The 13,203-nt window shown below is 35.8% G+C and overlaps 1 protein-coding gene across 2 annotated transcripts in view; it reads right to left on the reverse strand.

Moving 5' to 3' along the window:
- ANKRD28 (ankyrin repeat domain 28) overlaps positions 1-13,203 on the reverse strand; it is a 79,415-nt gene that overhangs the window by 32,805 nt on the left and 33,407 nt on the right. For both annotated transcript variants that reach the window (XM_074900488.1, XM_074900489.1), the window contains exons 4-8: positions 12,917-12,987; positions 9,866-10,066; positions 9,022-9,109; positions 3,804-3,946; positions 2,510-2,722 (exon numbers count right to left, since the gene is read on the reverse strand). In XM_074900488.1, coding sequence (XP_074756589.1) covers positions 2,510-2,722; positions 3,804-3,946; positions 9,022-9,109; positions 9,866-10,066; positions 12,917-12,987 — 716 coding nt within the window. The remainder of the gene's footprint in view (positions 1-2,509; positions 2,723-3,803; positions 3,947-9,021; positions 9,110-9,865; positions 10,067-12,916; positions 12,988-13,203) is intronic.

Below are 13,203 nucleotides of genomic sequence, written 5' to 3' on the forward strand. Positions count from 1 at the left end.
TATACGTTGGATACCATAATTTAAAACTGAATGGGAAGGAAGGTAACAATACATCTCTCTGACGTTAAAACATCTTTTGTCACCTCCAAACAAAAGTTCACCCACGTTATAAACTTGAGAGAATTCAGGAACTTTGCCAGTCACTGAAGATACTAGACATTCTTTGCAAAAATTCTAAGGTTACTGTACTGTGTTTGTGTGGTGGGGTTTTTGGTAGCAGGGCGTGGGGCTACAGCAGTGGCCCCTGTGAGAAGCTTCTCAAAAACTCCCCTGGCTCCAAGTCAGACCTGCCTCTGGCCAAGGCCAAGCCAATTAGCAACAGCAACTGCACCTCTGTGATAAGAGGGTGAGCGGAAAGGTGTTTTTAAGATGTGGTAATGCTTCTCACTGTCCCACTCTGTTATGTGTTGTTGTTAGTGTCTGAGTTAAAATGATGTTCTTTTCCTTCCCCTAACAAGTCTCTGTCTTTTGCCCATGACCATAATGGGTGAGTCATCCCTCCCTGTCCTTATCTCAATTCCTGAGCATTTTGCTTTTTCTCCTTCCCATTCCTGAGGGGTAAAGAGTGAGTGTGCAGCTGCATGGTGCTCAGTTGCCCTCTGGGCTCAAACCATGACAGTTACTTAGTGTTATAACTGAATAAATGTAGTCAGTATCTAAGTTTATACCATATGTAAAACAAAGAGTCAGATTTTAAGTTCAAACATAAATATTATCATAATATTTATCAGTGTTTAATTATCCTAATAAAATGTAGGAAGTTTTAAATTTTCATTCCTAATCTACAATTAAGGTGTATTTGAAAACAAATAGCCAAAAACCCTCAACCACCATTACTTGCTGAACATCTTCTGAAATTCCCTTCCTCCCTTTTCTTCTACATCAGAAAAATGCACAAAGTCATGAACCTTGAAACTCAGCATATAGGAATACAGTAATTCTTTGCTTGGTAATATTTATGTTTCTCTTGTTCTTATTTGTGTAAGTAACATAAGTACATAATCATCAGTGTATTTAACATTGTGGGATTATTTTTATGACAGAACATACATTATTGAGAAATGATGTTTCAAGAATGTAGTAAATAAGCCAGCCCTGTAAGGCTAAACCCTCAGTCATATGGGACATTATGCAAGCAGAAAGATAGCAACAAAAGTAAATGGACTGAGACCTGTGTATTTTAGGACAAGTTTGCAATAAACCCTGGTAGCACAGCTTCTTACTTCTCCAGGGTACTCTGGTGATTAATTTTTCCACAGCTGAGTTTAAGTATATTTAAAAGTGAACAGTAACAACTAAGATTTTTCCACATCAAATAGCTTAATTGTAGTGGGCTACGGATTTTGTAGTAAGAGTAGATATAAAATTGTATTTTAGAATTAGTTAGCTGAAAATCAGAGTGAATCTCTTACATGAAGTGAACCACAAACCCCACAGCTTTTAACAGAAATATTAGCTATTCTAATATTCACTTCTTATCCAGATTGTGCTGAAATCCAGGCATAACTATTAAACAGATTGATTTATTTAAAGGAACAAAAGGATAGATAATACTCTTCCTACCACATGTGGGCAACAGTACAGGCAATTAGATATTTTGTAAGAGGAACACTTGGACTCTTCATTCCACATACCATTTCCCACTTCCCAGTCTGAAATCTGTCAAGACACCAGATACTGCCACTGAATGTTTCTGAATACAGTTAAGTTTTCATTACTAGAGTAAAAATCAGCTTAATGCAAAACACAAGGTCTCATCTCTCTCACATCTCAACTCTTTACCCTACATACTAGAGAAGATAATAAAAGATACAGGTATTGTCTTTATGCTTGTGTGGATTAGAAATTCTGCCTACACTAAGACTGGATTCTAAGGAATATTCTGCAGTCAAAGACTTGTGACCAAGTAGAGAGGTAAGACATATGCTAACTCTGCTCACAGAGTTTTGCTGAATTAAAAAAAACAGCCGTTTAAAACCTTCCATTGGCCTAATATACTTACCTTTGTATTTTTAATACACCCTTCACAACTCTACCTTATTAATTAGACTTTAGGATCTTGCACTATCAGCTCTTTAACTGCTCCAGCAATTAGCCTGTTCATAAACATTTCTCTGAAATATCCTTGATTTCATTAATACTGCTTATTTATAAGAAAAACGTGTTATTTTGCATTTTTCCATATGATTTGCTCTCACTCACATGGACAGACTAGGAAAGACAGATTACGTGGATTTCTGTTATTTAAGTATAATCAAGATTGACCAGGCAGTATTGTCATCTTTCTTTTTTATCCTTTTGGACTATTTACTACATCCCATTGAGGTTTTCAGATCAAGTTCCTTGAAGCAACATACTGGTTCATTTTTTCTATAGTACTTTTCATAGAAGTATTCCATCAACCAGGGGGAACTTCTAAATGTTACTGTAACAATGATTTTGAAAAATTACCTGATAAAAAGACATACTGCATTTTTAAGAGTGAATGGATGGCTTTGGATTCACCTACCTTCATATTTACATCTGCTCCGTTACAGACCAAAAGCTCTAAACACAGTGCTCCATGTGTTGATGCAGCAGCAAAGTGCAAAGGTGTAAAACCCTTCTCATTCATTTGATTTACATTAGCACCGCAGTCTATGAGTTCATTCACTACAACATCTTGTCCGTTGTAGCAAGCTACATGGAGAGGAGTATTTCCATAGGCATTTGGTTCGTTCATCTATCAGAGAAAAAAAATCCCAAGGTTAGTAGGAAAAAACCTGTACTGCTGCAGCACTGTAATTATGACAATGAAAAAACTCACGTCATGAGACAAATCCTCCATTATGTTTTGGAACTCTCCAAAACCAGAAATTAAAAGGAAGTTCTGGATGCAGTAATCTGACTGAGAATTGTGTACCAGGGAAGAGTATGATGGCTTTAGAAGTGAGCCAACCTCCTCCAACTGTCTCCATACCAGTTTCCTGTAAGCAGTATGCAACTTGACAGAACATGCATATGGAAAAAAAGTCAACGGTAGCAATTTGCACAGACACTACAGACTAAGCACAGGATGGACCTCTATCATTTTTCAACAGCATTTGTGGGTTTCCGTTAAAAACGGAGGCCAAAATGACTTTTTTTTCCAGGAGGGTGGGGGTGTGCATGCACGTGTGTGTGTGCGTGTGTGTATACAGAAGTAGAATTTGTTGCTATGCATAACATGAATTCTGATCTACTTCTCAAGACAGAACTTTGGCAACATCCTCCAGTCTTGTAAGACTAAAATGTGATGCACAATGCAGATTTTTTACAGTTTCACGGCTTGCTGTTAACACACTTTCTACATACACATACTGTACAGCCTTTTAATTTATTTTGCATTTCAATATTAATATGGCCTTCCTTACTTAGTATCAAAGTTTCTCAAGATTTTTAGTATATCCCAAAACATACAGGGTTTGAGAAAGTCAGTCTATATTTTACAAATAACTGAAGCAAATTTCCTGCAGTTCAAAAAGGATTGTGTAGCAAAGCTAGGAACGGAATTCCTATTTCCTGAGTTCCAGTCCAATGAACAAAACATCTACTAAATACAAATTTATTTCCAAACAATTATGCAAAATCTGCAAAACTGTTAAGTTACTTGAGGGAATGAGGTATTTTAACAAAAAAAAAAAAAAAAAAAGCACGTGAATGCGAAGTTTTGGAAATACTATTTTCACTATATCCCAACTTACCCATAAATAAAAAGCTACAATATTAACAAGAGCATTTCAAACAAACAAACAAAAGTATCACTTTGTTTTATTCCTACTTACATCAACTCCCAGATCTAGAAGATATTTGACTACACTGATCATCCCACTAGATGCTGCAGCATGTAAGGGTGTATATGATTTCTTGTCTTTGCATGTCACTTCAGCTCCATGGGCCACAAGTAATTTCACAACTTCAATATGACCTGAAAGAATAAAGATAAAAAGAATAAAGCTGCATTTTATATTAATGAGCACAAGTTTACAAAATTAATCACTGTACCATTGTTTGTAACACAAACAAGACATTCATCTGGACCTAATCTGGCAAATAAATAATTGTTCTTGTATTCTAATTGTATCATGAACTATAAAAGCAACATAAAATATTAATCTCTGAAAGTGAGTATTTCCACATACCCCCTCCAATAATCATCATTTTTATACCACAAAAATAATCTTGTATGTTAAAAAAAATAATTTTGTCTTCTGCTTACACAGAAGGATTTTTTGGGAAGATGTGAGAACTATAGAGGTGAAATAACTTTGTAATTATTAAACATTTACTGCAAATTTCTGTTAACAACTTGAGAGAGAATGTGACTGTCAAGTCTGACACCTTCACCTCAACTGCAAACATGCCTAGTAAGGTTTTCAAGGCCTTCAACATAAACTCTGAAAGAATTACACAAACATGAAAATAAGAAAATATTCTATTTTTAAGTAAATATATATTCCCCCCCAAACCAACCACCTTTACTTGCAAAGCCTTTGAAATGTTGACCCAAATCATATGGGATTTAGCAAACTTCTATTTTCAAAACTGACTCAGGCCTCTGAGGAACCATAGCCTTCTGAAAGCACCAACCATTCTTCTAAGTCACTGGGAGGAGGGCAAGAGTCAAGTGGTTTTGTAGGGAAGGGATGATCTGGGAGAAGTTCCAGGTAGAAGGGTGGAAAAGGGAAGGGAGCCCACCCTGAAGCAGCAGGCAGTCATTCTCTGCCATCTTTGTGGCTGGGCTAGGGGCCCCAACACCACATTGCTGCTGCAAAGAGCAACCAGCTTTCCCCTTCACCGTGCTCGCATGCTCCCCCCACTAGCTTGCATAGTTGTGACACTGCATGCTAAGAGAAAAGCTACGAAAATGGGGCAGTAAAAAAATGGTCATTCTTGCTCAGTTGTTAATTCAACTGCCAAACAAGCCAATCACTGAAAACACACAGATAATCATGACAAAGACTACAGAGTGAAGGAGCACACTTGAGTTAAACAGACATTTAGTGCCTTACCTTTCTAAGTGACCCATACAAACAGATGTAAGATTCTTTGTTTTACCTTTCCAGTGACACCCCTACCTTAGTTAGAAAAGTGGTGAGGGACACACTGAATACTTACGCTTATCCAGTCAGACATCTAAGTAAAAAGTATCATATCCCAGCGTAAGAAGTGAGGGTCTTTGCTTTTTTCAATGACGAAGAGAATTTGCAAAAGTTTGACTAAGAAATGTCTACCCAAAGGAGTACAGAAAAGGCTACTTCGATAAACATTCAGTCACCATGATACCTACTTTACGCTGCATGCCCAACAACATACAAAATGACATTTCATCTAGTTATACCAATCAGAAACACCGAGTTTACCAGTGCAATGTGAAGTGCTGCAACATTTCACTTCTGAATTACTTCAATATTGTAGGAAAGAAGAGAAACGTAAACATGATACTCATCTTCTGACCCAAATATAACAGGGACAAGAATGAAAACAAGCCCTATATGAGAGACAGAAGTACAGAAGATATGGAAAGCAGTGAAAGGGAGACACTGAACAGAACAGTGGCAGAAAAGCTTTAAAGAGAAGAAAAAACCCCTGACCTGCATTGAAAACGCAAGCAGCAATCAGTGGAAGACACTCAAACAGAAGAGCAAGGTACTTGAAGTGGGAAGCGCTGAGTAGACATCCCGATACACTAATGAGGGCGACGCTAGCGTGCAAGAATGAAAGTCCATTTTAGTCGCAGCATTGCAGCTAGACAGCAATGGAGCCGGGTGAAAAGCAGGAAGGAAGGGAAACAATGGATATAACCCTAGAAAGTTATTTATAGTAGAGTGACGAAAACCATAACTTCTTTATTATTCTATGGTCAGTTTTATATGGTGGCAAAGCTTTAAGACTGTCTTCAAACAACTGGAGCAGTGTAAAATGGCCCTAAATTGGGAGAATGTCACAGGTTTTTTTCCTTGTTTGAAGACTTTCAAAAGCTTTTTCTAGTCTATTGTCTGCAAGGATATTTAGGTTGATCAGTGTCAGATAAATTATATTATTCCCACCCAAACACTGTTCATTAACAGAGTTTCCTGTTAATAGCCTATGAAATACTGCTGACTAAAACTGGAATAAATGAGTTTATCTGAACAATAGAAGACTGACTTAGGTGAGCAAAAGCCAGAAAACATGTCTGTTTTCTCACTGATGCTCATCAAATCTCTGCCATCTCATGCACAAGTTTCATTCCACAAAATTTTGCAAATAATCACCTTGAATAAGGTGGTTGGACAGCCTATCACAGACACTACTTTGCATATGTAAGTAGATTACCAAATACTAATACAAAATATCATAAAGAACATTGAATCAATAATGAAGATTATTTTTTACTTCTCAGTTTCAAGTACAGGTATTAGTACTCGAAGTACAGTATCATACAGCTTCAAATTACAAAAGTATTAATGCTGTGACGATCACTTCATAATTCACTGACACACTCAAGTCTTTTCTTCTGAAGACAGCTCAACAGGGCCCTGTTGTTCCTTTTCACATTTCACATATGGATTTCAGAGTCTTATTTTAGATTGCTATTGGATTACTTCAGACTAGTATTGTCAGGGATGTAAGACTAATGTCAAACTGACCTGAAACACAGAGCTGTACAAAGACAAGTTAATAATTCCACTTTTATGTGAATCCAGATGTTTGTGAGAAGATCACTTTTACAACCATCGAGAACTTATGAACAAGCCTTATAAATGTGTGGCTTTGAATTTGTAAAGACCAGAATTCTCAGTCCATGGACCAAAGCACATTTCACAAGGAACAATTAATTATGAAACCCCAAAACTCAGGGTAAGATTTTTGGCAACTGTATTTCATAGAATCACAGAATGGTTTAGGATGGAAGGGACCTTAAAGCTCATCCAGTTCCAGCCCCCTGCCATGGGCAGGGACACCTTCCACTAGCCCAGGTTGCTCAAAGCCCCGTCCAACCTGGCCTTGAACACTGCCAGGGAGGGGGCAGCCACAGCCTCTCTGGGAAACCTGTGCCAGTGTCTCACCACCAGGAAAGAATTTCTTCCTTACAACTAAACTAAATTTACCCTCTCTCAGTTTAAAGCCATTACCCCTTGTATTTAAACAGGCACTGCCTCACATGCTATTTCTCTTTTATTTTGCTCAGTATGTAAGTTTAAAATGATATTTTTACTTTCAAGTTACTGCTTCCATTTGCTCTTCGCTGGGAAGACTGGAAAACATTGCTTGAATAAATGTAACAACTCCAAAGCAGTTATATAAGATACTCAATGCCACAGATGAGAAATATGTTTAATTAGCAACCTTAAGTCTGTTTCTAAGAGCCCCTCCCCCCCCCGTACACATTGCACAGCATTATGCTTATTTATAAGTAATTCTCCAACTCATAAAATGAGCATGAATACAAAAATGCATACTGATGGCCATTTTGCCCAAGATCAGACCTCCAAGGCCGAGTATCCTAGAATCAGAGATATGTACGTAATGAGTCCACGTAATTTCCTAGTTCATATGTGTTTATTTTTTGCTTTGATATCAGATACTGTAAAATTAGTTTGTTTTACTCAGGGAAGGGGTAGTACAGAAATTACTCTCCTTGTACATTAACTTAAATGTTTGTCAAAAATACATGTTGCCCCTTTATAAATCATATATATATAAATATATATATATATATATATATATATAAGAATAAAGGTTTTCACCAAGACAGTCATTCCAAGTAGTTTCTTCCTTTTATAATTGTGAACGAAAATGTTCACATCTTTAGATCACCTCTGGAAAAAAAAGCTGCCATAAATAATAGGACCATTTTATCTTCCTGACTGTTCGCCAAGTTTCATAAGATTGTATCTTAGGCATATAGATATATATTTTCTGAAGAATTTAACATTTCGTAAAATGCAGATCATCAAACATAACAGGAGCAAAAAATTACATATAATGAAGTCTTATTTCCCAATTTCTTCTTATTTCCAAAGAAATTCCCAAGCATGCAGATTCATACAATACCTATCCTACTGCTTTTATTCTTCTCCCTTGGTTGGACAAAATTATGAAGCAATAAGCTAAAATACTGAAGAATGATTAAGAACATGGAATCATCTCAACTGGTTTCCTCCTGAAATTGATACTGAAACTTAATTGTCCACTGCTCATATATGACACATTCCATGTGTTCAAGGGGATTTTTAAACATTTTCTGGAAGTTAAAAGACATTATGTTTTTTGGCTTCTGAACTGGTACAACACATTCTTCAGTGACAAATACAATCTGCATGTGAATTACTGAGAAACAAAGTGATTGGCTAAAGCTAAGAAGTCTTTTTCAGTGTCAGTCTAGAACTCTTAACCTGCATTCTCCAGGATTCACCTTTCAAAGGTTTATATTGCTCATATTTTAAATGAGCCCTGAGATACAAAGCTGTACTATTTATTGTAACTATGCTGAAGAAAACTATTACTACCACTTAATAAAATGAAAGTCTGATAAAAGGCAATGAAGTACATTACTCTGATAGTACTGTCAGTGCATTGATCGATATCATGAGAACAATAATTATCCACTCCTGGAATAAGAATGGCAATGCAAGAATTTGGAGTTTTAGAGATGATATATTCTTCTTTTAGAATACAAACCCCAAAGCTAGTGTAAAGATCCTCTGTTCCAGGTGCCCCTTGTATTAATTGCTTACTTTCTATTTAACTTTACTGCAGAAGTTTTCACCTGTGATTAGACATAGTTCCTTCTTTTTAAAAGACAAAATCACTTTTCTTTTTCCAACAAATTGCTCTTTTTCACCACAAAAACACATTTACAAGGCAATTTGAAGTACACTATTACAGGTTTTCTGGCAGACACACAAATAACCTCAACACTTAAAATGTAAGTATTTTTCCTAGAAATATATAAAACCACTCAACATAAGGCGATTTTTTTTTACAGTAGTAATCAACTGAAATGTATGTACATACCCATATATGCTGCCCAATGTATAGCTCGTCTGTCTTTCTTGTCAAATGCATTAATGTTGGCCCCTCTAGACAACAGTAAGCTGACCATCTAAGATAAACAGAAAGAAAAATAAAATACTCTAGTCCCAATAGAAAATTCTTCTTAAAGTTAGACAAAGAAAATCATAGGAGAAAATAAAAATATGTTTTCAAAGGATTTAAATGTGCTGTTTTTTGAATATTCCATAAGCTTGAAAAAACTGGCTGCCCACCTTGGCAGCAATAGTGAAGTGACAGTAAGGAACAGGAAAAATCCACGTCGAAACAAACATTTCCCAGTTAAATATGATAAAGTTGTGGAATATTTGAAGTCTTCAGGCTATTACTAAGGGATTCACTAAAAGCAAGCCTACCGCAAAGTTGCCTCTAATTACCTATACACAATTACAATGGGTATTTCTCAGCAGTCATTTTTCAGGGCTTGAAAACTAGTGAGTTAAATCTTATTACATGTATTTCCTTCACATTTCAGTGACAACACATTCTGTATGCTCATTATCTACTGAACAGAAAAAAATCTGCTTTTTTCCATTCTAAATGTATCTATTACTGGTTTACTTAGGCACATTTGCTTCTGTCTTAAGGTGAATGCTGTAATAACCTTCCAACTAAATGATGTAATGTGTATTTTCTACAACCATTCTGTACACAGATGCATACAAAAGACAAATTCAAATACAAAATAGGGGTTGGGATTTTTTGAGGGAATGGGGGAAACATGATTTTAAACTGAGAAACTAAACATCAGATATGTGAGGGACAGAATGGTGAGTGGGAAACAAGCTAAAAAAACCCCAACTCTTACCTCAACATGTCCACTGAAGGCTGCATGATGCAATGCAGTTCTGCCTGCTCGATCAGACACATTTACGTTGCTTAGGAGAGGCACCAAAGCTTCAGCACATTTCACAGCTTTGTTTGCAGCTGCTATATGTAGGGGTGTCTGCCAGTTTTTATCACGAGCATTGACATCCGCTGAATGCTTTAACAACACCTGAACAGCATCCTGAAAACATTTATTAAAAAAACAAGTGACTTAGTAAAGATTTGAAATGCCAGCCTTAAATCTGAGGACAGTATAATGCAGTAGAACTATTTATAATTTGTTCTTTTGTAAACATCTTATGCTTTGGGATTCATACTTTACCATAAATCCAGATTTGGGGAAGCTCTCAAGAACATAAGCAATAAACTCCCTACAGGGTTCAAATGAATCAAGTTTTTCCAGGTCTTTTATCCAGTTCCTTAAGCTGGCTTGCAAATTGTTTTGTTATCACAACTAATTTCCAAAGCTCAATAAACCTCCTTCGGACTTCTTCCATTGCTAGGCTTTACTGAAGTACTATGAACTTACAATGCATTTTCATCAATTCGCCAAACTACTTAAAACTGTCAAAGTTTAGAAATGGCTAAGAAAAGAACAGCTTATTAAACGTATGTTTAGAGAACCACAGATAGAATAGAACATGGTTTCAACATACACTGTTGCAAAACTCCTGAAAACCGTTTAAAAATGTTGCACTGAATTCCATCTCTCAAAAGGATTATTCATTTCCTTTTGTTATAAGTACAAGCTGTGAAAAATTGACAAACAAGAATAATTCTTACAGCAAGATAAATAAATCCTGTTAAAATATATGCACACAATTGGAATGCATTTTAAAAAAAAAAAAATCTGTTATCAACTATGAATACTGCATTTTACATCAACTCCGTGACCTTCCCACAACTCACTAATTGCTATCAGTGACTTCCAACTCAAACACTGAGCACACCAAAAAATGGTTGGCACTTTGAACTTAAGACATTACCGCAAGTAACAGAAATTTTGCATTATGTTATGGTACAACAGCTAGGTATTATTCTCAGCTATGAGCAGAATGCTAAGGCACACTTTATTTATTACAATAAATTGTATTTAAATTCTTAAATTTCTTCTATTGTCAATAAAAAAGAAATAGGAACAAACATAAAAGCATCACAGACTTAATTTAAATGAAAAATGGAATAACTTCTATTCTCAAAGAAACTTAAGCAGATTTAGTATGCTAAAAATCTAATAAATATTTTGAATTTTTGTCTTTTTTGAACCAAATATTAAGAAAAACCATAATCAGAACAAGGACATTTTAGAACAGCTAGTACCCCTTTTGCAGAAGGAAGCACCATAGTACTAGTATAAAAATAATGTATCTTCTGTGCATAAGCATTAATGAATTTCAAGAATTACTGAATATGCTTAGGGTTGGGTTATTTTGTGAAGTACACCAGGAACACAAACATAAAGGCCTGGAGCATGACTGTCTTGACACGAAGTTGCTTGAACTTGCACGGCTGACAGCTAAATCCATAATTCCAACTGGTTTACATGTTTCAGTGTCCTTGTTCAATTGCAGCTGTTCTTGCTTCAAGAGTAACTTCAGATGCTTTACTGAATCAGGAGTTTTTTCATTACAGCTTTTTTCATCTAATGCCCAAATGCCATATATGTCTGTCAGCTGGAGAACAGTGCCTACACACATCAACCACATATATGGGCTCCTATGAGTTACTGTGTTTATAGAAAATTCTGACAAGCACCTATCATTGCCTTTTGGGCACACAGTCTGATTGGGTTACATGTGTAGTTTGCCTTTGCTTAGTATTTTGTTTAAGTATTCCACATTTTAAAAAATATGACAATGGTTGCATTTCTTGAAGTTATAATTTAGGTCCAGTTTGTCTGCAGCACTACTCTCTGCAAACGTTACTGATACAAGGAGCTTTTATTGTCCCTCAGCTCTGAAGAATGCAGCATTTGGTGCTTTAGTCAGCTCCCAAAGGAGCAGCCTAAAAATACCTCAAGAAGAACAAATAACATTTGGGAATAAGGCATCCTCGAAGATTCATTTTCAAACAGTTTTGAGTACCAGAATCTCCACATAACTTAGCTATTAATGCCAATGACAAAATACTGCAAATTTATCCAGGGAATTCAAAAGTAAAAACCGAAACAAGGCTTGTTTAGGCAGTTCATGGATCAAATATGTGAAGTTCAGTGCTTGTCATCACCAAAATATTCAATTCCATTTTCTCAAACAAAAATTTACACAGAATCTTTAAATAACCTTTATTTTTTGAGACATACTGAAATAAGCATTAATTTGATTCAGGATCTCAAAAGGAGGTAAGTTTTGCATAAACTGTTCCACATAACAAGCTCAGCATTTCTCTGTTTTGATCTTCTGCAGGCTTTTAAAAATTTTTATTAGGATATCAACAATAGAGGAATGTTAACAAATGAACTTCCTAGATTACTATATTCTCACAGCTGTGTAACTGGTAGACTTCAATAAAGTTTCTACATATTTAATTTATAAAATTTAAGTGATTTTTAATACTATCATTACTCATTAACTGCTTTTTTGAAAAAAGGATATTTGCAGGCCTTATAGAACCATTTATTTCCTCAATGCCTGAACAGACAAGCATGTAAAAAAAGGACAAAATGCAATTATTACGCTGTAAAAGCTGTACTAGGTCTTAGTTCATCCCTACTTCCCTCATGCTGAACCATTCTGGTTACCTTAAGAGAAGTAAACTGGACTTGAGAACGCTGCATGCAGAATCCTCTGCTAGGGAAATGGAGGAGAGAAGCGCTAAGAACTGGAAGTTTATAGTTTTCGCCCTTTCTTCCTATTGAGACATGTGATACATATACACATATCCTCAACAGGTCAAACAAACTGTTGCAAAAATGTTTTGCAATTCCAAACCCTTGGAGTAGATTCACTTTGTAAAAACCAAACAAAGAACAGAAGGCAATTTGAAATGTCTTATTTTACACAAAGCAGTCAGGAAAAAAAAAGCAGCATACCTCACTACAAGATGCTACAGCTCTGTGTAAAGGAGTCAACCATTTGCTGTCTTTGGCATTAACTCTAGCTCCTGTAACAAAAAATAAGAACAACAGAGAAATTTGTAATATATTTAAAAAGACTTAAATATTTGCAACTACAGAGATAGAACTACTGGAAGTTACTTATTCTAGGCTCATTAATACAGCACAATGCCAAAAATGGAAAGGAGTCTCTTCTCCAGCTGAAGTCCACCCTTTGAGGAAATTCTTTTAACACTGCACCCATAATACTCTTTCATCAAAGT

This window comes from Athene noctua, chromosome 2 (assembly GCF_965140245.1).
Source record: "Athene noctua chromosome 2, bAthNoc1.hap1.1, whole genome shotgun sequence".
NCBI lineage: Eukaryota > Metazoa > Chordata > Aves > Strigiformes > Strigidae > Athene > Athene noctua.